Below are 24,563 nucleotides of genomic sequence, written 5' to 3'. Positions count from 1 at the left end.
TATTACAGTAGTTGCATTTATTCATAGGTGTGGCTTCTTTCTCAGCGGCAATAAATATTCATGGTTCACTGTAGAATAGGAGCTTCAAGTTATTTATCAGAATTCGCTTTCTTGCTGCCAAACAGTATATTGTAACACTTATAAATGTAACATAGGACAAGATTTTCTGGACAAGAATCACAAGCATATAAGCATCACAAAGTGTTGTTTTATCTGCTCGCTAGAATTCTCATTTTTTTGGTTATTTCTATCTTTGTAGAAAGAAAACAGAAGCTATGCCAATTTTATGTGGGCTTTTTTGTTCTTTTCCCCTCTTCAGGATGGCTTTTATGCAATGCTGCACATTAGCATAATGTTATTAGCAATGCTGCACATAATAATAGGTGAATTAAAAACAACATGCTGAAGAAACAGACAACTTGACAGGGTTGAATTAAAGAAATGGTGTGTGGGCAGGTAAATAGCGAGTGAACTACAGAAAGTCACATGTTGATGATGTTGCGCCTGTGTCTCCAGCTGCTTCCTGTTTTCTTTCCATAGGAAAGGATGCCTGGAGAGTAGCCCCGCAGATACCAAATGAGATATGAGACCGTTGGCTGCAGAGCTCCCCTGACTTCCCTTTCTGTGTGGGAGGTGATTTTATAGCAGACATCCCTTACAGGGATACTGGCAGCAGTGGTGTTTCAAACTGGGTTCTTCTATGGTACAGCTGCCCATTTCACTTCTACGGTGTAGGTGCTGCAATACTGAAAGTGTGTGCGTGAGATTTTCATGTGTATTCATTTGAAAGTCCAGAACAGGTGACTAGAATATCTCCTGTGGTTTTGGTGTTGTGGCAGCAAAGCCATGGGTTGGGGAAGATGGGGAATGTTGTTCTCTCCTGTGATATCAATACCCTTTCAATCTGGACATGCCCAAAAGTGACATGTATCCAGTAGCAGACTCAGAGGTGGGTTGGCAACACGGTGAAGGCTCTGTCATGAGGAAATGACCTTTTATAGTTAGTGGGGCAAGTTATGCCACAGCATGCAGAACATGTGGATCTACCCTTATTTTTTTGTTGATCTTCCCCTTTCAGTGGAGTTTTTTGTATCCCTGAAAATCTGTTCTAGGAGTTTGGAAACAGTAAGTCTGGAACTGTAAAGGAGGGGGAAATTCAGAAGAAATTACATTTTGGCAAGAGGATTTTGAGCAAAACTCTATTTGGAGTTCTAATTAGTGGAAACACATAGGATAATATGCAAACAGAAACAGACAGTGCAAAAGCAGAAGTTCTCTCAAGTTTATTCTTTTTAGGGACTTTATTTTTTCAGTGGTACAGTGCAGCAATTACACAGGAATTTCTGGGTGGCTGTAGTTGAAATAAAACAGTTTTATAGACTGAACTCAAACATATAAACATGCAGCTACTTGTGAAAGGAGGAAAAAGGAAAAATACTGAAGGCAGGAACCGAGGCTGGCAGGTGACTGAGAAGGCCTTACCTTGTGGAAGTCAACTCTATAGTATAGACTGTTCAATAAAACAAAACTCCCTTTTGTGTGCCTTATGTGGAATGAGGGTGCATCTACGTCATATATTGGATGCCACTTGTTTTCCTGAGACAGGAAAACTTTTTAATAGATCTGCAATAAGCAAACTTTATAGAAACAGCTTCCATTACCTTTCAGATGAAAGGTAAACTTACAACTTCATTGTAAGGTAAGCTCACAACTTAAACATAGATTTATATTAAGAAATGACAGCTGGACTCACACTTATCTTTGCATATAGTTAGTGAGCCTCCCAGCAATTGACTAATGCTAAGCAGTGATTGTGTACCAAGCAAGTTCTAATCCCATCTTGGGCACAAAGCTATCTGGATGACCTTGGGCCAGTCCCTGTCTCAGAAGAATGCAGTGGGTAAATTCCTTCACAAAAAAGGTTGCCAAGAAAACACTAGAGGGCAGCCATCAGAAATCAAAATTGACTTGAAGAAACATTTTTTTCCTCCCTTGTTGCTATGCCATCATTGATCACAAAGAACTGATCATGTGTGGGCAGTAGTGGCCCAATCCCATACTCACTGCTAACCTTGTGTCTTCAATAGCACTCCCTTATTATCTGCAATCGGGCTTGGTACACCACTGCTAAGCAATATATAAAGGATGTAGAACTTAGAGAATTGGTACCATAGTTACCCATACTTCTGAAAGTATTATGCCACAAGCTTATATTTCTTGTTTTGAAATGATCCCACAGTATTCATATATTCCTGAATTGCCCAGGCCCTAATCTAAACTACTAAACAGCTTAATGCTAAAGTCAGCCGAGTGTAACATAATAATTCCCATTTAAAATAAAATAAAATAAAATCCAATCCAATCCAATCTAATATCTCATTAATTAACAGATAAGTCCATGAGCTATTATTCAAAAGAAAGCTCAATTAAATAATTCTAAGTGGAAGTAATAGAACTAAAAATCCTTTACAGTCTTCCCTGAAATTAATGAGAATTATTGATCAATCAGTTTGAAATATCTAAATGAGGACTGGGTATATATGAATTTCTGTATGTACAGCAAACTAGATATTGCTCAATCTATACTCTAATTTACAGCAATCTTTTTATACTATAATGCATTTTTAAAATAATGAATAGAAAGCAGGTTTATACTTTTCTAAATAAAGATAAATATTTACTCAATACAAAATTATATATATATAAAAACCACTCAAGATATGGGAAACAAGCTGTGTGAAAAAACAGTGACACTGCTTTAGCCTTGAATAAGGATTTTATATTCAGTAGCTGAAGTACATTTCTGAGTACTCTATACCATTTTCATTTTCAAAATGGTCACACTGGACAAATTATGACCATGTTTACCGTTGTCAATATTGGCAGTAGTAGGGGTCAATATTGAGACTCATCATAAGTTAAACACCTCTGTTTCACATTCAAAGGTAGAACTAGTGTACAATAGAACTCAACAGCAGCTCTAAGAATCTGTCTTACATCTAACAAATCTTACAACAAACAATGAAGACCATAACCTGTGTTTTCCTTAGATATTTTTCTAAGAGGTGATAACAACATAGTATAACAACATGGTTGTAAGGCTGTCTTTTAATGCTGCATCTGTAATACACACACACACACACACACACACACACACACACACAGAGAGAGAGAGAGAATGGGAGAAATGGATATGTATACCGAAAAAATTAAGATATAGACCTATGACAAATCATAAGGCTCTGTGTATTTATCAAGTGCATGTAATGTGAAGCCATAATAGATATATCTATACACAAATCATACATGAGTGAAATGATCAATTTGTAGGCATTTCTTTTTCCAAAGCTATTATTTTAGTCAGAAAAACCATTTTGGCTGCTCACTTCAGCAGTCATATGGCACTCACAGTTTCTTTCAGAGAAAAGAAACACCTACGGGGGCTCAGGAACTAACTTGAAGCAGGAACGAATGTTTATAGTGCTTGACTATTGGTGGGTTATGCCATTATGACAGCTTAGAAGACAGACTGGTGAGGCTTCTTTGGACTGTTCCTTCCACTGTATATCAGCCCATGTGACTTCCAGCAGGTTCTTAGTTGTTACAAACTATTTCTGCCATTGGATGCATCATTACAAAAAAATATTATTCTGGAGTTTTCAGATACAATAGGTGCTTACATTTCTGGGAAATGTAATTTCTGGCATTACAAGCTCCCCAAAGCTTGTATCTGTGTGCCCCAAATTATTGTTACGAGAGGTACTGTCTCAATTAGAAATCAAGATAGTTCTAAATCGAGATACGATGTTAGGAACCAGTTTTTGTTCGCAAATGAATATATCAAATTCCAAGTAGTCACTGCTAATGTTTAATATGGCTTGAGGATTTGGGTGTTATGAAAATCTAACAACTTTGAGATTGTTGATGTTATAGAATTGCATTTTTTAAACATAAGGATTGGGTTTGCACATGGCACTAAGCTGTGTTTTTGTGAATAAATCCCAGTTGGCTAATTCTGATATACCAAGCCTTGAATCATATTTTACAAAGCACAGTAACAGGGTCTATACAACATACTAACCTAAAAAACTATATGTTGGCATAACTTGATGCTTAAACTCGGTAAATAATTACTATGTAAGTGAATCAGATTTTGTCTAAATTTTACAGTAGGAGAAACCTTGAGACTTCACTGAATTCTGCAACAGGAACTATAGCCTAGTCTGCTCATGGGATCTATGACAACTCGCCACAGTCAACTCACCATGTCCAACTTGCCACAGCCAACTCGCTGTGGGACAATTTGACATGGCCAACTCATCATGGAACAGCACACCATGGCACAAGAGTTTGCACTAATATCAAAGAAATAGTAGAATAGAATCATTTAAAAAAAGATGCCAAAGGAGAGACAGAATGAAATGTGAATGACAAAAATTAAAATAATTTTTAAACTATTTTAAATAATTATATTGAATTGTTGAATTGTCCCATAGTGACTTGTCCTGTGGCAAATTGTCCTATGGTAAGTTGGCCATGGTGAATAGGCTGCAGTGAGTTGGCGAGCTGTAGATGGAGAACACTGACCTTCCTCAAAAGGGTCAAAACTTGGCTGTGTAGCCTTGTGAGGGGGATATAGAGGCCCAAACAATAATGGGACTGGCTGGTCCCATTAGAAACACCACCACCCTGGCTGTATGAACAGCTGCTAATCACTATCTTGTAATTCTTCAACTTCTGAAAATTTTCTGTTTTATCATTTTAAAACTTTTAATCCTAACTTATTCTGATTTTAATGTTTTATTGATTACATTGTACATCACCCAGAACCCCTCTCCTGAAAAACAGACACACAAACAAATAAATCTTGATATCAAAACAATCCATCTGGGGTCCATCTCCAGAGGTAAATGTGCATAAAAACCTTGAGGCAGTTTTCTGTGACTGACCTCAACAAACATCTGGAATAAGCAGAAGCAATGATGGTACAGGATGCTGGTTCTATGCTCAGGGCTGAATCAGGCGTTCCATGTATTGCCAAACAGGCCTGCAAGCTACCCATGTATCAAAAATTAGGAGAAGACTTTTAAGGGGGAAATCATATCATACACTTGCAATTTCTTGTTAATGTTAAAAGTTATCTACAAATGTTAGATCCTTCTGCCAGGGAGGAACAAATCCATGACATGGGATTCTATAATATAGGGATGCCAAATGTTTGACATGCTAAATATAATAAAAACTCTAGTTTCTTCTTTGTCTATGAATTGGGTGAAGGATAAACTGAAAAATGTCATGTTTTGAAGAGGGCAGTTTTGCTTGCAAGAATATCAGAGTATCTCTGTTGAGAAAAACAGCATGCTTTTCCCATTAAAAACACAAAATGTATTAGACTTTTCAAATGGATACATTTTGTATACTTATTTCTGTGTTTGTCAATATGACTTAATGATACACATAGGGCGAAGCTGTCAGACTCCTGGACAGATGCTATGTCCATACCATAGTCATTTGTTTACAGCTGAAAAAAATATTAGTTTATGGACAGGAATTCTGTATAAAATTAGTAATATTTTATAGAAATTCACAATATTTTTGAATATTGTGTTAAATGGGAAATAATAGTAATTACACAAATGCAATTGCAATATTTGTTTTGTCTCGGGAATATTAATTTTTGGAATATGGTGTTTTTGTTTCAGGATGAAGAAAAAAAAGGAGAAGGAGCATATTAATCACTATTACCTATTAGCAAATTAGTTGTTTATCTGGTGCACTTTAGGAGTTTTCTCTGTGATTAGTATGTATGAGTGTAATCTTTTGTACCAACATTACATGTACTTCCTGATCCCTTTTTTTCTTTTTGTATGTTCTGCCCTACAAACTATCATCAATTTGTTTTTGAAATTCATTTCCACAGAAAGCTGTTATTTCCACCAAATAAAATATTTAAGTTGTGTCACTGAAGGTATTCATGTCCATCTAGTTGCCCTTACTCTACTCCGAATTAAGGGGTTACAATGTCATAAAAAGGGAATTTTCTGAAGGAATTTAGGTAGGTGCAAAAAAAATTGTGATTACAGAAATTATTCATTCATACAATAAATGTAGAGAGCAATATTAGCAATGCATTCTCACTTGTATTTGGTCTCTCTACCTAACATTGACCAGCCTGTTTCCAAGTCATTATGATTCTTTCATAGTATAAAAAAAGCTTACATAAATGTTCATTCAGATGGACCCCTATGGAATTTATTAGGTAAAATTTGGTCAAATTGTGATCCATCTGTCTTTGCTGCAATGCTAATTGGCGTTAATACATGTTACAGGTATGCTAAAGTTGCTCTTGTTCATACAACTATTGCTGATAATCTGGACTTCTGTATTCCAGGTTTACAACATAATTGTTTATCCTGACTCCTTAGGTAGTAAATCTGAAGTAATAATCATAGCTGTCTTTCATCTTCATTACCGCAGTCTACTCATAAGTGATATTTAAAACTTTCATCTGTCCAGAGGAAAGACTCAAATAATCAATCTATAAAAATCTCTCTCTCTCTCTGAGAGATTTCTGAGAGAGAGAAAGAGAAAGAGAGAGAGAGAGAGAGAGAGAGAGAGAGAGAGAGAGAGAGAGAGAGAGAGAGAGAGAGAGAGAGAGAGAGAATGAATTTTTCTACTGAATAACTATGGTAGTATGAACTTACATAATACCTAATTAAAGTTAGGAGTTTTGTAAGGACTGTTGATTTATTATGTCCCTATGGTACAACAGGTGGGTCAGCTGAAGAATGTGATTTCTGTGTTTCATCTGCTTGCCTCAGCCTCTTCTAGTGATGCCCCAAGAGCCGAGAAATTGGATAGTGAGTGACTGACTGACTGACTGACTGAATGTCTGGGAAGACGGCAGTCTTGAAAGTGGTGTCAGGAATGCATAAAATAACTAAAAGTACCTTTAGGACAGTTGTACTTACAAAACAAATAAAATCCACAAAGAAAAAGAAAGCAAGAGAAGAAAAGGACAAAGGGGGAGCGGGAGAGAAACGAGAGAATTTCATGCAATGGTTTGGGCCTCCACAGCATTTGTTTATTGGAGCCCATCAGGGTCACTCTGGATTGTGTCACATAAAAAATAGAAACTCTGTTGGAGAAACACAAAGTGAGACAAACTGACAGCCACACACAGAGGGGATGATTGGGAAGCCAGGACATTGGAGGGACCATGCCGGTGATTATTTACAAGAGAGATACAACACCGAGAGGTACAATCCTGCCCCTGCTTGGCTCCTCTCTGACTCAGCCAGTCTCCTCATTCCAGGACTCAGGGGTGGCACTGGGGGCTGTGGTTCCTTCCCCGTTGCATGTCGCTGGACCTGCTGATGTCATTGTTGATGTTTCTGCTTTAGTTGCTGGAGCTGTGGATGTTTTTCCCTCTGGGTTTTCTTCTGCAGGGGCTGATACCATTGTGGCCACCCGGGCAGCTTCACTTGTTGGAGCTGTGTTATCTGCTTCAGGTTTAGCCTGCGCGGTGTTGTTGGGCTGTGTTGTAGCAGCACCATCTGTTGTGGCAGCAGTGGGAGGGGTTGGCTTGGCTGCATCTGTGTGTTCTGGCGCTCGGAGTCTCTTCATCATTGTGGTTACTCGGACAGCTTTCTGTGGGTTGCCAGGAAAAACATGGTTTTGAGATCTTAATGTCTCCTTAATGTTTCATAACCCCAGTTCAGAATACACAACCCCACAGACCTCTTGGCTTAAAAAAAAAAAAGTAACCTTGATATATTCACATTGGAAGTTCCACATTTTATTTTTAAATGTGCTGTCAGCGTCCGTAACAGCAGATAAACACTTGAGAAAAGAATGGATTTATAATAGATCCTCAAGGGTAAAAGCATCAGAAAGCAAATAACAAGGTAAAACTAATGTATCGTGATTTGTACTTTATCTGATGATGATTAATCCAAGTAGCGGTCTTTAGAAATGGCAATTTATGGCTGTCATTCAATGTAAGTTTTTTAGATACTGTTTTTTTAATTGTGCCATTTTTAAACCCATAAAGAGACAGGAAAATTAATATTGATAGAGGGATTAAATACATTGATTTATTGAGGTTAATAAAAATCAGACAAGGCATAGTGAGAAATAAATGTATATGGAACATGCAATTACTGTAAAATACTTAAATGCATATTTGTAATATAAGAATATTAGTATTTTATCAGGATTAGGTTAATAGAAATGCTTGATCTACTAATATATTCTTCATATCGTTCAGATGAGAAACATTTTTTAAGAAAGGTTTGTAGAATGTCTATGACATCAGTAAATTCCAGGGAATATTCTCTTCAGAAATTATCCCAGTGATTAATAAATTGATATAAAATATGAATTACTTGTTTTAAAAAGTAAAAGAGAGTAGACTCCAGAATTGCATATGATTCCTGAAAACCTTGGGTGTATCCCCAAGCAGGTTGTAATTTTTATTTTTATTTTTAATGTGATAACAGAAGAAAATAATTAAAATGTGGATAATAATCATGGGAGAAGGCAAAACCAAATGATTCCTGTATTTTGCCAAGGAAACCACATTGGTAGACATGATAAAGGGAGTGTTTATGTAATGCAGATTGATGGGCCTCTCAAATGGGATGGTACTCAACATACTATTGAGGAAGAGCTGAGGATCTTCCAGCATACAATACAATGGTATTTTATGACTCTTTTAGATTAAAGTCTTCAGATTGTATGAATGGCTGAGGCTGCCATTCAAAAAAAAAGGAAAAGAAGAAGAAGAAAAAGAAAATCCGAAGCTGGAAATAATTACATGTGAAAACATGAAACATAAGCATAAACATGGGAAAGCTCAATACAATGAAAGATGAAATGAATTAGCTACAATTGACATCTTTGGCACCAGCAAATCGAATGGAATGAGATTTACACTTTTACTCAAAAAATCATACTGTTTGCTACAAAGAACATAAAAAGAAAGAAGGAGCAACATTGTTTTCATGGTCGGGAAAAAAAACAGTCTACAAACCAATAGTAAAGAAAGAAGATTTAACAGAGTGTGGAAAGTATCATACATGTTCCTTATTTTCGCTTGCTAGTAAAAGAATTCTTAGGATTATCTTGGATCAATTATAAGGAAAGAGAGATGCCAGGTATTCAAGATAGTTTTAGAAAAAAATAAAGATCAAATATTATTGCTGATGCCCACTCAATAATTGAGAAATTAAAAGCATATTTCTCAAAAGTGAGTATGAGCCTCATTGTTTATAAAAGCAATTGATGGTATAAAGCAGGGGTAGTCAACTTTTTTATACTTACCGCCCACTTTTGTATCTCAGTAGTAAAATTTTCTAACCGCCCACCGGTTCCACAGTAATGGTGATTTATGAAGTAGGGAAGTAACTTTACTTTATAAAATTTAGAAAGCAGCGTTACAGCAAACCTCTACCGCCCACCATGAAAGCTGGAACGCCCACTAGTGGGCGGTAGGGACCAGGTTGACTACCACTGGTATAAAGCTAGAACATTTATTATCACAATATCACAGGAAGCCATAGTCCTCATAAAACAATCCAAACTAGATAGCTCTGGATTGGTAAAGAAAAAGTTAAGAATGGTTTTTAAAATTGGAGAAAGAAACATCAATATCTTGCGTTATATTGAAGACACTATGCTAATAGCCTGACATGCAAATGATTTGCAAGCTCTAATAATGAAAGTCAAGGAGCACAGTGAAAAAAATGAGACTAAGAATAAACATAGAAAAGACTAGATTAATGACTGCAGATAAAGCAACCATCCTTAGAATGACAATGAAGAAACTGAAATAGTGGATAGCTTCTGCCTTTTAGGGTTAAATAAAGAAACCAGCAGCCAAGAAATACATCGCAGATTAGCATGGGGTAGGGTAACAATGAAGAAATATTCCGATGCCATGCATGCCTATAAGGAATAATGTGGGCAATGTTTTTTCCTGTAATATTCTAATAGTGTGAAAGTTGCATCTTAAAGAACTTTGAGTGTTAGAAAGAGTATTGATGCTTTTGAACTTAGATGTTGGATGAGACTCCTAAGAATACCATAGGTGACCAAGGAAATAAGTAAATGAATAATGGGGGAAAAATCAATTCGGTGTTCTTATTTGAGGCACAAATGATCTGGCTCAAATAATATTTTGAGTATATTATGAAAGATATATGTATAATGACTATAGTACAGTAGTTAGAGTGCAGTACTTCGTGCTGCTACTGCTGACTGCCGGCTGACTGCAATTTGGCAGATCGAATCCCACCAGGCTCAAGGTTGACTCAGCCTTCCATCCTTCCAAGGTGGGTAAAATGAGGACCCAGATTGTTGGGGGCTAATATGCTGACTCTGTAAACCATCAACTTGATAATCTATATTCCATCAAAAATGTTTATCATTTCCTGTTATAAAGTTCAAGGCTGCATGTTTGTACGGCACTTTGTGATATAGAAGTTAAGATGTGAAATACAGTATATTTTATTTTAGTTATCTAGTTTTTTTTAACTGTTCATCTCACAAGTAAGTGATTCTGGGTGCAACTGCAAGCATGCAACAAAACTAAAACATTAAATATTATTATTGAAAATGTTAAAAACATTAAAAAGCTATAAAACAGATAAACAAGATATTTATCTAATTTATCATTTAGTTTATTAGTTAGTTAATTAATTAACAATAAAGTAATAATTATCTGGCAGAGTTTCAAAATTCCAGCATTTTTGAACCTAGTAATGTTTAGAACATTGGTGCCATAACACAAGGATTTTCTAGACAGTATTCTCTCTAACCTCTTTTGGCAGAAGGCTGTGGAAAATGCTATAGAGCTGCATAATATTCTAGATGGAGCAGAATATGTAGATCATTTTCAGCAGGGTTCAAACCTGGTATTTCTTAATAATCTCTGATTAGATCCTAAGGAAGTTTGAGCCTGCTTACCTTTTCCAGATCAGCCAAAGTCAATTAGGCGTTTCCACCTAATCAAACTATAGCTTTCCATTTAAACATTATCACACTACAGGTGGTCCTCAACTTATCATCACAATTGAGCCCAAAATTTATGTTGCTAAGTGAAACGTTTGTTAAATGAGCTTTGCTTCATTTTCCAACCTTTCTTGCCACAATTGTTAAGTGAACCGGTGCAGTTGTTAATTTAGTAACTTGGTTGACAAGTGAACCTGGATTCCCCATTGACTTGTCAGAAGGTTGCAAAAGGGGATCACATGGCAGAAGGGACACTGCAGCCATCATAAATATGAACCAGTTGCCAAGTATCAGAATTTTGATCATGTGACTCAGTGGTGAAATTCAAATTCTGTTACTACCGGTTCTGTGGGCATGGCTTGGTGGGCGTGGTGTGGCTTGGTGGGCATGGCAGGAGAAGGATGCTGCAAAATCTCCATTCCCTCCCTACTCTGGGGACAGCCAGTGGTGGCATTTGCTTGTTCTCCAAACTACTCAAAATTTCCGCTACCGGTTCTCCAGAACCTGTCTTTGAACCTGTCAAAACCTGCTGGATTTCACCTCTGACGGGACTACAGGTATAGGCTGCAATGGTTGTTAAATGCAAAAAATTGTCATAAGTCTCTTTTTTTCAGCACTGCTGTAAGTTTGAACAGTCACTAAATGAAATGTTGTAAGTCAAGGATGACCTGTATTGTCCAGCTATTATATTTATTGTGAGAAATGGACAAAGTTATTTTGATTTCTTATTTATCTGTGGTGAAGTATAATTCTTTCACCAAGTTCTAGCCCTCTGAAAGAAAACCAACACACAGATTTTCCTAGAGACTGAAAGAAGAAGTTCTGGATGCATTTCCTCACATGCAGAGTAAAGTTGTCATAAGCTTTTGCAAGAGGAGGCCTTTGCTAGCAATACATTACCTTCCATTTTGCTCTGGCAAAGTTTTTTTCAATCTGAGCACATACGCCATCTTTTATATTCTTGTCTGAAGCTGCATTGCCAGAAATCCTGGAGACAAAAGAAAAAACAAACAAACCAGTCAGTTATGTCACTTCATCATAGCCCCTCTTTAGTCTAAATGTCTTGCTTTGCTTTAGTTAATGGCCTAGTTCAGTGTTTCTCAACCTTGGCAACTTGAAGATGTCTGGACTTCAACTCCCAGAATTCCCCAGCCAGCGAATGCGAATGCTGGCTGGGGAATTCTGGGAGTTGAAGTCCAGACATCTTCAAGTTGCCAAGGTTGAGAAACACTGGCCTAGTTTGTAGGTCCTGAATAGGAAGGCTAGAGGCGGCAATTAGTTCTCAGTACAAAACAATTCACATTGTAAATGTTATGAAATGTGAACATCTTGAGCTCTTCCTTTTGAACATGGAGACGTGGACTTTATATTGCCCCTATTCATGTTTCTCAGCATTGTGTACTTGTCTTTAGAACTCTTTTTTTTTCCTTATGGAGCAACTATAGGGCTCTCACCATTCATGAGAAATAGCTTCTTCTGCTGTAATTCTCTGGTCTTGATCCACCTCCATCAGACGGGCTACTAGGTCCTTAGCTAAAAGAAGAAGAAGAAGAAGAAGAAGACTTTTAAATGGCACCAGTGGGAATGAATGTGACAGCAAATGTTGCAATGGCTTTGCAACACAGAAATTCTGAAAGGACTACGAGTTCATTAAAAAATGTGTGTCTTTCAGCCCAAAATAGATACTACCCTGAAGTAATTTAGTATGACTGACTCCTTTTAGTATATAAAAACAGCCTTGGGAAGTCACAATCTTTCTGTTAAAAATTGCCAGAAAGGTAGTAACTTGGGAGTATTGGAAATTATATTCAAGAGGATGCAATGATTGGGACGGCTGAGCTAAGAATCTAAGTGAACTTACATAACTAACTGTAACGCGCTCTACATGGGGCTGCCCTTGAAGAGTGTTCGAAGACTTCAGCTTGTCCAGAACGCAGCCGCGCGAGCGATTGTGGGTGCACCTCGGTACACCCACGTTACGCCTATCCTCCGCGAGCTGCACTGGCTGCCCATTGGTCTCTGGACACGCTTCAAGGTGCTAGTCGTTACTTTTAAAGCCCTACATGGTATCGGACCTGGGTACTTGAGAGACCGCCTCCTGCCAGTCACCTCCCAAAGACCTATTAGATCCCACAGACTAGGCCTCCTCCAAATTCCATCTGCCGGCCAATGTCGGCTGGCGACTCCTCGGGGGAGGGCCTTCTCTGTGGCTGCTCTGGCCCTCTGGAACGATCTTCCCGTGGAGATCCGGACCCTTACTGCTCTTCCGGCCTTCCGCAAAGCAGTTAAGACCTGGCTGTTCCTGCAGGCCTGGGGTTGTTGAACTATCCAGCCCCATTCGAGGTTACGGCTGTTGTAGAATTTTAAATTGTTTTTTTTTATTTTATTTTTTGTATCCCCTCCCTTTTTATTGTTAGCTGCCCTGAGTCTCTCAGGAATAGGGCAGCATACAAATTTAATAAAATGAAATGAAATGAAATTTACCCTTAACATTTTGGGTTACAGTGTGCAACTTCTTTTACTTGCTTCCACCATTCTCACAGCCTTACCTGCCTGTGAGATATCATCCCAATAAGGAGGATCAAATTCATAGTCTCCAGCCAAGATCTTACGAAATAGGTTCTTGTCATGATTCTCATAATCGTCCTCATCCATTTCCTCATAGAAGGGTGGGTTTCCTGACAGGCTACAGCATAGAAAAAGAAGTTCAGATTCTAAATATTCCTCTTCAAATTCCCAGCCAGCATGGTCAATCTAGCATTGTAGTAGCTACTCATTAGTAATTCTAAAAACTGCAATCCCAGCAAATTTGGGGAAGGCTCAGCTGCTGTAGCAGACTTATTTCATAAGAACGTTCTACTGCTTATTCTGCAACAATATTTTTCTCCTGATGTCCATTCTATGTTTGTACCTTCCTCCTTCTCCTCCCCATCATCAATATGATCCTTCTTTACTTACAGAATATACATGATCACACCAATAGCCCAGCAGTCCACAGGCCGCCCATATCGTTGGCGCCCCACCACTTCAGGCGCTGAAAGGACAATTGTAGAAGATGAAGACTATTCAGAAGACAGGCACATGTTTTTCTGAACACATTACACATTACAATCACAATTTCAGTAGACAACATTTCAGGAAATGTATCTTGGCAGGGCTAAATACAAAATGCTTTGGCATTGTTCTTAATTCTATTGCAAACTATTTTGTGAGAATTTATAGAATGAGCATTATGAAGAAGGTACATTAAAATCTTCCCTAGAGGCATTTTAAGTACACACACACACACACACACACACACACACACACACACACACACACACACCACACACACGCATATATATTGTGGGATGGAGATGGAATTGTGATATAGAAGTAAAAATGTGTCCTTAAACAGTTAATCATTTTGGAAATATTTAAAATCCATGTTAGGAGTCATTTGCGCTCAAATCTTCTCTCCCGTTTTTACAGCTTACAAGTTGCCCGTTTAGAGTGTATATAATTGAATCATAGCATATGCGTAACTTTCTGTGAGGAATGGTTTGGAATATATGGAAGTTGCTCCCTATGTTGAAAAATGTCAACTGAAAAATTGTACTGAATCAACCCTATTTAGAGAAATATTTTTGTGTCATGGGCTGCATTCCCACTGAAAGAATCTGTAGGGACCACAAGTGCTTGTCACAGCCAGGCAACAATATCAGAGCTTACAGTTTTCCCTCTCCGCACAAAATATCTATGGAAAAAACGGGGAACTCATGGTCAAGCAGCAAGGCAGAAGGTAATACATAAAGGTAAATTGCTATAGACCAAAAACAGGGAAGGAGTTTTATGCTTATGAGTTTTTTATAGGCATCTGATTGGAAATAAGTCTATGACTAGATACAGGAGGGTTATTTTCTGTTCCTATAGTTTATTCATTGTAATGTTGTCCTGATTCCTATGCCGTTTCTTACCTAGATATTCAGGAGTTCCACAAGGTTCTTTGATGAGCCCATTCTCCAACTTGGCTAGGTGAAAGTCACTGATCACAATCTTAGAATTCTTCAGGCGGTTGTAATATACTAAATTTTCTAGCTGCAGAAACAGTTGAAAAGAGAATAACACATGGAAGACAGAGTGAAGGCAAGAGGAAAGAACTGCAGAATGGGAGCATTATTTCCTTCTAGTTGTATGTTTACATCAGGTGGCTGGAGGATTCTGGGAGTTGAAGTCCACAAGTCTTAAAGTTGCCAAGTTTGGGGACCCCTGGTTTACACGCATGCTTATACATCCACACAATCACTTCAAGCTTCTGGGAAAAGTAAAAGGCATGATATTTGAAATGGATGTTTCTATCCATTCCTTCAACTACCGTAAGTATATATAGCATCATGTATACAATGTCCTTCTAAAATTGGGTGGGTGGGTGGGAGAAGGCATTGCAATTTATAAACAGAAGGAAGAGTACATGGGCTAAGAATGTACCACCAACGAGAGATACAGGCTAGAGGGAGATGATCCAACTTGCCTTGAGATTCCTGTGTACGATCTTCAGTGAATGCAGGTATGCCACAGCCTCCAAGACCTGCCTGATGACATTACTAGTGTCACGCTCAGAGTAGTACCCTTGGTCCAAGATCCAATCAAATACCTCTCGACCAGTGGCCCTATAAATAAGGCAACAGACAAAAGCAACAGGGAAATTGGATAACTAAAATACTAGTTAATGCCAACTAGTATTACAAACTACAATGGATGTAGCCAAAATTGGCATTCTCATTCCACATTACTACAAATTAGCTTTACAATAGAGAATAGAACAATATCTGAATCCATCTGATTTGGTACATGTTAATTGTCATCACAATAGAATCTTTCCCAGCATTATTTAAAGATGCCAGAGATTAAATCAGAAAGGGTTTTTTTTCTCCCCAGAAGAAACCAAAACAGTAGACTGAGTGATGGCCTTTTCCTGCAGAAAAAAGAAATTATAATATAATGAGAAGGAAACTTTCCCTTCCCCTTCTAGATGGTGTCATTAACATTTAAGGAGTTTCTGATAAGTGCCATGCTGTATTTTGGGATGGGGAGGGAGGGAAGGGCAAGGATTAGCATCATAATCCTATGGCCCTGGCAGCATGAGAAGAGAACCCAATGGGTAATTTTAGGAGTTTGTCAGACCTGGAACCATCTTTTACCTTGGGCCTTCAGGTCTGCCACAGTTTCTACTGTGGGAAAGTGGGAGGGGGGATTATATGGAATATGGGAGATATATGGTCAAAATAATGTTCTTTTCTCAGAGAGCCAAGGACACCTTGCCTTGCAGCTGCGATGATGTAACTGGGCAGCATCTCCAGTTTTGGATAGTGCCTGATTGTATCATGTGATGGGACATGTGGGTGCTGGGAAGGGACTTGAACTTTCTTTTGGGTGGGGAAAACCTGAAAACATTCAGATTCGGGTTTTCCCAGATGTGCCAATATGGCATCTAATAAAATGGAACTTTGAGGAAGCTCAAGCTCTGGAATCTTCTTTCGTTGGGAGTGTTACTTGGAACCCTGACAGAGTTTAGATTCATGCAACACCAACTTACAGCTCCAAGAAGAGGAAATACTCTTTCCGGGTAACATATACATCCACCAGCTGTAGAATGTTGGGGTGCTTTACCCTGTAAGAAAAGAGAAAAGCTAGTTTCAGGGTCTGCTATCAGGCAGAAACATAAAGCCCAAGTGAGATATCTGCTCAGTCTTCTCAAGAAATTTGTCAAGTCATCTTGTAGTCATTTACTGCATTTTAATTAGGATGTTATATCTTGCCTAAATCTGTTTTTGCCATATCTGAAGTCATGCAGCTTGTTCCATTATTAATGGATACAATGAATACTGGTAGAATTCTGTTGCTTTCATCATACGTAAAATGAAAGGGAATTGCGTTGTGATATTGCAATGTTACTTTCATCAGGCTGACATTCCCGCCTCCCTCTGATCCTTGCAGAAACTGCTTCCCCTTTCTGAAAAGTATAATTTATATTTTATCCTTTCTGGAGCATGTTGCTTCCTTTAATTCTGTTTTATAGTATTAGCTTTTAAGCATTTTTTCCTTATCTTAGCATTTTTTTTTTGAAATCTTCAGTTCATCAACATCTATTCTGAAATGTTACATATTATGAACTAGTATTTCTCTTATACTGCTAAAGTTAATATGTTTCTTCATGGTGATGTTTAGAATGGGGAGGAATAGCAATGCCAAGGGTTCTGACCAATGGTGAACATGCCATGCACCCAAAATCAGGGTGCCACCATCTGGGGGGAAGGGGGGAGGAGCAGAAGAGAGGCTATGTATAGAGGCAGGATAGGAATTGACAGTATAGGACAGTATATATCCTGCTAATAAGGTTTTGGCTGGCACTTTAATTGAACTCTGAAGAAAGATGCAATCACTGTTCCTGATTAACTATCAGTTAACTGTAGCTGCATTCCATTTATGAAAATAATTAAATTGAACATTTGTAGCTTGGAATCAACCTTCTCCACTCACATCTTCAGGATGATGATCTCATTCTTGGCTGCCTTTCGCACTTTGCGCCCATCTCTTTTCAGAAACTTCTTGCAAGTATAAAGCTTGCCTGTCGATTTCTCTTTGGCACGGAATATCTCACAAAACTCCTCTCTAGGAAAAGAACACCCATCTTTAAGTTTGAAGAGATTGTATCCATTCGCTGAAGCAACACAATTGTGCAGCAGAGACGGTAAATAGCTTAACTTTATGAATCATCCACTTCCCAAAAGAGACAGAGGATACATCATGTGTTCCCTCAGCACAATGTTATTAAGTGCATATTGACTGAGGATTGACCACAAAGGGAAAGGATATGAAAAGCAGAGGGGAAAAAATTGTCCATTGAATGTATTATACGAGTACAGCATTCTCAGTGTGTTTTGTTAAAGTACAGTACCTATTATTTGCAAACTTTGGGTGACCTTTAAAATTAGCTCTATATTTGCATTTACATGTGCTTTCATGTTGTCAATTGTGTCGCTTGTTGAACAACAAGATATAAAACAAAAGTGGGGAGGGGGGTGGAATTCAGGGGAAGGGGAAGAGTGTCATTTGTAGGTTCTAACCTAAATAGATTTACTAACTTAAGAGTGGGTTAGATTTAGCCCTCAGAAGGCCCTGTCTTGTTTCAGGCTAAACTAAATCCCCTCACTCAGCTAACACTCTGTTAAGTAAGTTAGTGATCAGGGAGTTAGTAAACGCTCTTCACTCCTGAGATGAGACTCATCAGAGATCCCCCTCTCCAAAAGCACCTCTACTTCCTGTGTAGTTTTCTTACTGGTCTCCAGCGACATAGAACACGTGTGACAAATTTCAGAGGAGTAGGTAAAGCCACCCTTTGAGTTCACTCATGGTGGTGTCTACTTCAGTTGCACTTCTATGTTCTTTTTAAACCTTTTTCCAAGGGGAAATAAAATAAAACAAGGTAGGCTCCTACGGGTTCGCCTGAGTTCAGGAGAACCCATAGCTAATGTTATGGCCACTTTGGAAAACCTCCAAATCCCACTTTGGCTGGCTCCTCCCCTCCTGCCCCGCCACTTCCACCCTTCCCCTCCCCTCCCTTCCCAGGAGTCCTCACGTAGCTGATTTTGGATGTGAGTTAAGTGCAGGGCCCATGCCGAAGCTTGGGGAGGAGGAAAAACAGGCCTCCTGGAAGTTCCAGAAGTCCGGAAACAGGCCCGTTTCCAGTCTCCGGAGGGACTCTGGAGCCCAGGGGAGGTAGTTTTTGCCCTCCCAGAGGCTCAGGGAAAGCCTCCGGAGCCTGGGGAGGGTGAAAACGCCCCCCTGTCATGGTGCAGACTAGGCCATATCCACCATGGTCACGCCTACCCAGCATCCTGGCAGAGAACCCGTTGCTGAAATTTTTGAAGCCCACCCCTGAAAGTAGGTAAAACATACAAATAATGATTTATGGAATTGTTTCCAAGCCCTTTACCAGTAGTGGCTATAGGAAAATTTGCATTTTCTTCTGTATAATTAAGTAATCTATAACACACACTCTCTTCGTGTGTGTGTGTGTGTGTGTGTGTGTGTATGTGTGTATGTGTATGTGTATCTGTCTGCCTACCTGTCTTTTCCTTAGAAACTATGTACTATGTATAGCTTGTGTGAATGGGTCTGGCATAATCTCTGCTCTAGGCCACATGGCCAGGAAGATGAAGGAGAAGGGCTTAGAATAGGATAGCCAGAAACATTATGAGCTTCTACCCAACTATCTTGTCCATAAGATTGCATTGAATGGATTTTTTTTTAAAAAAAACTTCCTCCATAGCTGCCAATTGAAGTCCATTTTTTAAAAGTATTTTTTTTTCTAGTTTTCCCTAACACATCTAGTCCTGTTTTCTTTGGGTTTTGGAGAGGTATCCAACTGACAGACAGATGAATAAGCAAACATTACTTTGGGTTGGGAAAAAACATTACTTTGTTTTTTACCAACATTACTTTGGGTTGGGAAAAAAAGAAAAAGGCTGTGAGTGGGGACTCTCCGCCTCCCAGGTTCCCAGGTCCTTTGCATGGTCGGGAAGATTAAAGCATAGCAGTGTATGACAGACTCAGCCAAACACATCTGCATGTGTCTCACCATATCTTCTCTTGCATCTGAAGTAACCTGAGGAAAGCTTACTGTGTTACAATCTAGAAATGGTATTTTCCCTACTATCCTCCTTTAAAAGGCTGAGTGTTGTCTATAAAGGGCATTTTGATGTTCACGGGTGTGGCAACCCAAAAACCATTTCGATTTCAGCAATCTTGGGAGTCAAGTTGATTCTGCCATTTTTCTGTGGGAATGTCCTCTTCAATCTAGTGCCAGACTTCATTGCTGCCCTTTATTCCTCTTTTAGCTATGATGGAGGACTGGATCTCTGGTGCCCACAATCCTCTTTTTACCCAATAAGATTTAGGATGACATGATTTCCTGCTGGCTTTCAGATGGAAGAGTACAGCAGAACAATTATGTGGCAATGGTCCTGACATTCTCTGTGGTTCATTGATTGTACATAGATCTATAGACAGGGAAGGGATGGTTGAGTTGTTTGCAATGTGTGATGGCAGCTCTTTTTTTGGTGGGGGGGGGGGAAGGACAAAAGAGAGATTATAACTCTGGGAGGTCATTCTATCAGTCTGTTCTAAATTGTCATTTGGATCCCTGGTGATTAAATATAAGCATAAAACCTGATAACCATTATATTATTTTCTCATCCCTGAAATATAATAGTAGTTCTTGCTAGTCTAAACTTTATCCAAATTCACCAATACTGAACTACCCATCAACCTCTCCATCATCCCTTAAGAACATTACAGAGAGTAGTAAAACACCATTCTGGGAAATTTATGAAAACGGCATAGAATAGTAAAACACTTACGTTTTGATTACCTGTCCCAGGTCATATCTGTCAGTCACCTCAGATGGCTGGTTATAATCCTTCTTATCTCCCAAGGTAACACATCCAAACGGCATTGCCAAGCCTGATACTGAAAAATAAGTGCATAAGGAAGGCTCTGAGTCATCATTTATGAGTACAGGTAGTTTGTAGCACCCCAGGATCTTGATTGGGCATCTAGAGAGATCCACTCACCACTGCTTCCCTGAGCGAGCTGAATGTGAGCAGGTGCAGTTACACAGTCACATATGCTCAGGTGTGGCTTGCTGTGACAGGCTGGGAAGCATTTGGGGTGCATTGCTCCATGAAAAGATTGACCCACTGTCCAAGCTCCAGTGAAAGAGATTCCATGTTGACGATTCAAAACAGAATGGAAAATAAAACTTCCCTATTGTAACGTCTTTGTAAAAGTTAGGGAGGCAGACCCATTTGGAATGATAATTTATAAACCTCAGATCATAAATGGTGTTGCTGGAAAATGGGCATGCTGTCAAAATGATCAAAAAGGAGATCCTCAATAAGATAACATTACGGGGATATATTTTTTTTAGTGAGCTGGCATGCATAGAAACTAAAATTTGAGAATATGTTGTGGTGGCTTTTTTCAGCATTCGCCAGATAGCTACCCCAGAGAGTATAATCCATCACAAAAAAGGGGTTGTTGAACTGCAACTCCTTGCAGTGCATCTGTCAGGGTTACAAGTAACACACCCAATGGAATCAAAACTCCAAGGCAGGCATGTTCCTCAAAGTGTAGATTTATTAGGCATGTCATATTGGCACATCCGGGGAAACCTGACTCTTAACCCACTTCGGGTTTCCTCCTAGTGAAAAGTAGAATTTACTTTCCCCTGCCCATGTAGTCCATCACGTGGTCCAATCAGGCCACAGACAAAGGGTCATCGCTTGGTCTCAGATCCCACCTCCTTGCACCTGGTGGGAAAATTCTTGATTCTCAGAAGAAAGAATTTTACTATGGCTACATTCCTCTAGCTATCTCTTCCTCCCGCCTCCCGTTCCCACAGCTTCACTCACTTAGCTGTGGCAGCTCTGAAAGTGCCTGGGGGGGGGGGAGTGGGAATGGCTCCAGGGCTGACATTATCTTCAATATTGTCCATCCTGGTTGAGATTGTTGGGGAACCTATGTTTAGTAACATGAGATTCAGTGTAGTTTAATGTAGTTTAATAATTAAACAATACTGTGAACATCTTATCTACTTATCTACAGAGGTGGTATTCATCCGGTTCTCTCTGGTTCAGGTAAAGCGGTAGCAGAGGCTGTGGGAGGCTCTGCCCCCCATGCATCTGCCCCCCTGCACATGCGCAGATGAGGCACATGCAAGCGAAGCACCTGTGCACACTCACATTTGCAAACCGCTAGGGAAGGTAAGTTAATCTGCCCCCCCGCCTATAGGCCGGTTCCACCACAAATGCGCGAACGACAAAAGCGCGCCTGACTAAACCGCGCCGACAAAACCGCAAAACCACGCAGACAAATGAGCACTGAAGCGCGCCGACAACAGCGCGCCGACAGAAGCACGCTGTAACCTAACCCTAACCCTAACCCTAACCCTAACCCTAACCCTAACCCTAACCCTAACCCTAAACCTTACCTTAACTTAAATCGCACTTCTGTCGGCGCGCTGTTGTCGGCGTGCTTTTGACGCCGCGGTTTTGTCGGCGCACTTTTGACGTCCGCGTATTTGTCGGGTCACGCTATAGGCTATGGTGGCCTGATAAGAAACAACAGGCTTCGGTTGTCTGAAAAGTCTGAGTGACTTTGTGTTTTGGAGCAACTGTTTCTAGGATGTTACCCTCTTTATGGAGCTGTGCTGTCACAGACAGACCCAGTGTACAATTTGGAGGTCCTCCCAGACCCATGATGGCGAACCTATGGCATGTGTGCCACAGGTGGCATGCAGCATCCTCTCTGTGGGCATGTGAGCCATCGCACCAGTTCAGCTCCACTGTGCATGCACACATGCCTCCTGTAGCCAGCTGGTTGTTGGGCCTCTGTTGCGCATGCATGGGGGACATATGGGAGGAAGGGTGTGTGGGGGCGCACATGCATGCACAGAGGGTGGGGGCATGCATACATAACTGCATGGCGGTGGGGCACATGTGGGGCTCATGTGCGGGGCACATGGACAATGCATTTTGGGGGATTGGGCGTGCCTCTTTGAGCACTTGGTTCAGAAAAAGTTAGCCATCACTGTCTTAGACTCTCAACTCCTGCTCAAAGAGCAGGGGGCAGCCATGCCTTGGAGGGTCTTTGCACAGCTTTGTGTAGTGTGCCAGTTGCGCCCATTTCTTGATCAGCAGGCTCTGCTCATAATCACTCATGTCCTAGTCACCTCCTGATTGGACTACTTAATGTGCTCAACACGGGGTTGCACTTGAAGAGTATCTGGAAGCTTCAGCTGGTGCAAAATGCAACAGTATGGGCAATTACATGTGTTTCTAGAATAGAGTATGTTATACTTCTGGTCCCCGAGCTGCACTGGTTGCCAATTCACATCTGGATACAATTAAAGATGCTGATTTTAATCTTTAAAACCCTTCATGGCACGAGACCAGACAATCTGAGGGACCTCTCCCTGATTACACCAGTCTGCTCCATCAGATTGGGTAGAGAGGGAATACTGTGGATATCCTCTGCCAGGAACTTATATTTAGTGGATCCCAGGAAGTGAAGCTTCTCTGCCATGGCAACTGTCTTATGCAACATCCTCTGCCCAGCGTCTCCCCAACATTAGGTTAGTTCCATGATCCCTCCTGATGTTCTGGAAGTCTCTCAAGTCCTGGCTATGTCATAGGTTTGAGGGTCCCAAGGAAGTGGAATATACTCCTTTTTCTGTTGGGGTTTCTGTATTTTATTTTTATAATATTTAACTTTCAATATTTATTTTTCATTTTTAATGATTGTTGATATATACATTGTTTTATATCTGATTGTTGTAAGCTGCCCAGAGTCACTGGGCAGCCATAAAAATTAGACAGACAGACAGACAGACAGACAGGCAGGCAGGCAGGCAGACAGACAGACAAAATAGATTGATTCTTCCAGTCAGCAAACCTATAACAGATGAACTGGTCTAACTGTCTGTACTTGGAAAAACTGATGAGATGAATTAAACTCAAAATATTTGGTATGAATGCTATTTATTTTAAAAAATATACTGGTAATAAAATATTTTAAATCTGTTTTTCTATAAAAAATTCAGAACAGCATCTTTGATCAATACTTTCCTTTACAGGTAGCAATTGTTTCACTTCTCTTTTTTGCGGGTATAATTTTTGTTAAAATTCTTAAACAAGAAGATAAAAAGGGACACAAAGTTGTAAAAAGTAAGGAAGAAAAAAGAAATTAAAGAAAAAGCAGACAGTGGAAGAAGATGAAAACAAGTGAAAGAAATAGTAGAGAAAAAAGTATAAAGAAATGGCTTCTGATATTTTTACAGCAGTTCTAAGTATACATATATTTTAGACCCCCACTCTTAAGTTACCTCATATTCTTCTTCTTTCTGTAATCTATGTTGTCTAATCATCAAAACCATAAATCATGTTTTCATTTTTACTCCAAAAGTCAATAAGAGGCTTTAAATCAGCAATAAATGTTGATAAGCTTCTTGTGACTGCCTAGACTAGTCCTCACAGCTTTATTGCCAAATGTTTCTGAAAGATTTCCCCTTGCCTCCTTCCTAGGCCTGAGAGAAAGTAACCAGCCCCCAAATCACACAAGTTTTATGCCAAAAAACGGAACTAAATCTCATACATTAGTCTTCTAGTTTCTAACATAACGCTTTAACCACTACACCAAATTGGATCCCCAATAAACATTATAAACAATAATTTAGGCACATTTCTGTGTGCAAAAGCCATTGTTCAGGGAAGTGGTGTTCTTCAACATCTCATAGTAAAATAGTGTTTTGAGAAGAATAAATTCAAAGAATGAAAATTTCCATAGACCCCACTCTGCAAGATTGTCCAATAATCCTTGCAAAAGTTTGCATGAAAGGATTTGGATGACAGAATTGGTCATTATATTTCCTCCTATTGATAAGCACACAGAGGAGACCCGGAGTACAGTCTAAACTCTAGTATCATTGAATTCACTGTGCAAAATTAATC

The 24,563-nt window shown here is 39.4% G+C and overlaps 1 protein-coding gene across 1 annotated transcript in view; it reads right to left on the bottom strand.

The window, feature by feature from the left end:
- Positions 1-6,402: 6,402 nt before the first annotated feature.
- Positions 6,403-24,563, bottom strand: part of CAMKV (CaM kinase like vesicle associated) — a 61,983-nt gene continuing 43,822 nt past the window's right edge. The window contains exons 2-11 of the mRNA XM_087709277.1: positions 20,415-20,523; positions 17,533-17,664; positions 16,589-16,663; positions 15,520-15,662; positions 14,970-15,086; positions 13,972-14,047; positions 13,563-13,699; positions 12,468-12,546; positions 11,914-12,001; positions 6,403-7,650 (exon numbers count right to left, since the gene is read on the bottom strand). Of these exons, the coding sequence (XP_087565403.1) occupies positions 7,294-7,650; positions 11,914-12,001; positions 12,468-12,546; positions 13,563-13,699; positions 13,972-14,047; positions 14,970-15,086; positions 15,520-15,662; positions 16,589-16,663; positions 17,533-17,664; positions 20,415-20,509 (1,299 nt within the window). The 5' untranslated portion in view covers positions 20,510-20,523 and the 3' untranslated portion in view covers positions 6,403-7,293. The remainder of the gene's footprint in view (positions 7,651-11,913; positions 12,002-12,467; positions 12,547-13,562; positions 13,700-13,971; positions 14,048-14,969; positions 15,087-15,519; positions 15,663-16,588; positions 16,664-17,532; positions 17,665-20,414; positions 20,524-24,563) is intronic.

Source organism: Thamnophis sirtalis, unplaced genomic scaffold (genome assembly GCF_051295495.1).
Source record: "Thamnophis sirtalis isolate CommonGarterSnake01/CBP01778 unplaced genomic scaffold, rThaSir2_p1.2 scaffold_3, whole genome shotgun sequence".
NCBI classification, from domain to species: domain Eukaryota; kingdom Metazoa; phylum Chordata; class Lepidosauria; order Squamata; family Natricidae; genus Thamnophis; species Thamnophis sirtalis.
Note: the sequence above shows the minus strand (reverse complement) of the source record. Positions and strands in the feature narration are given on the sequence as shown.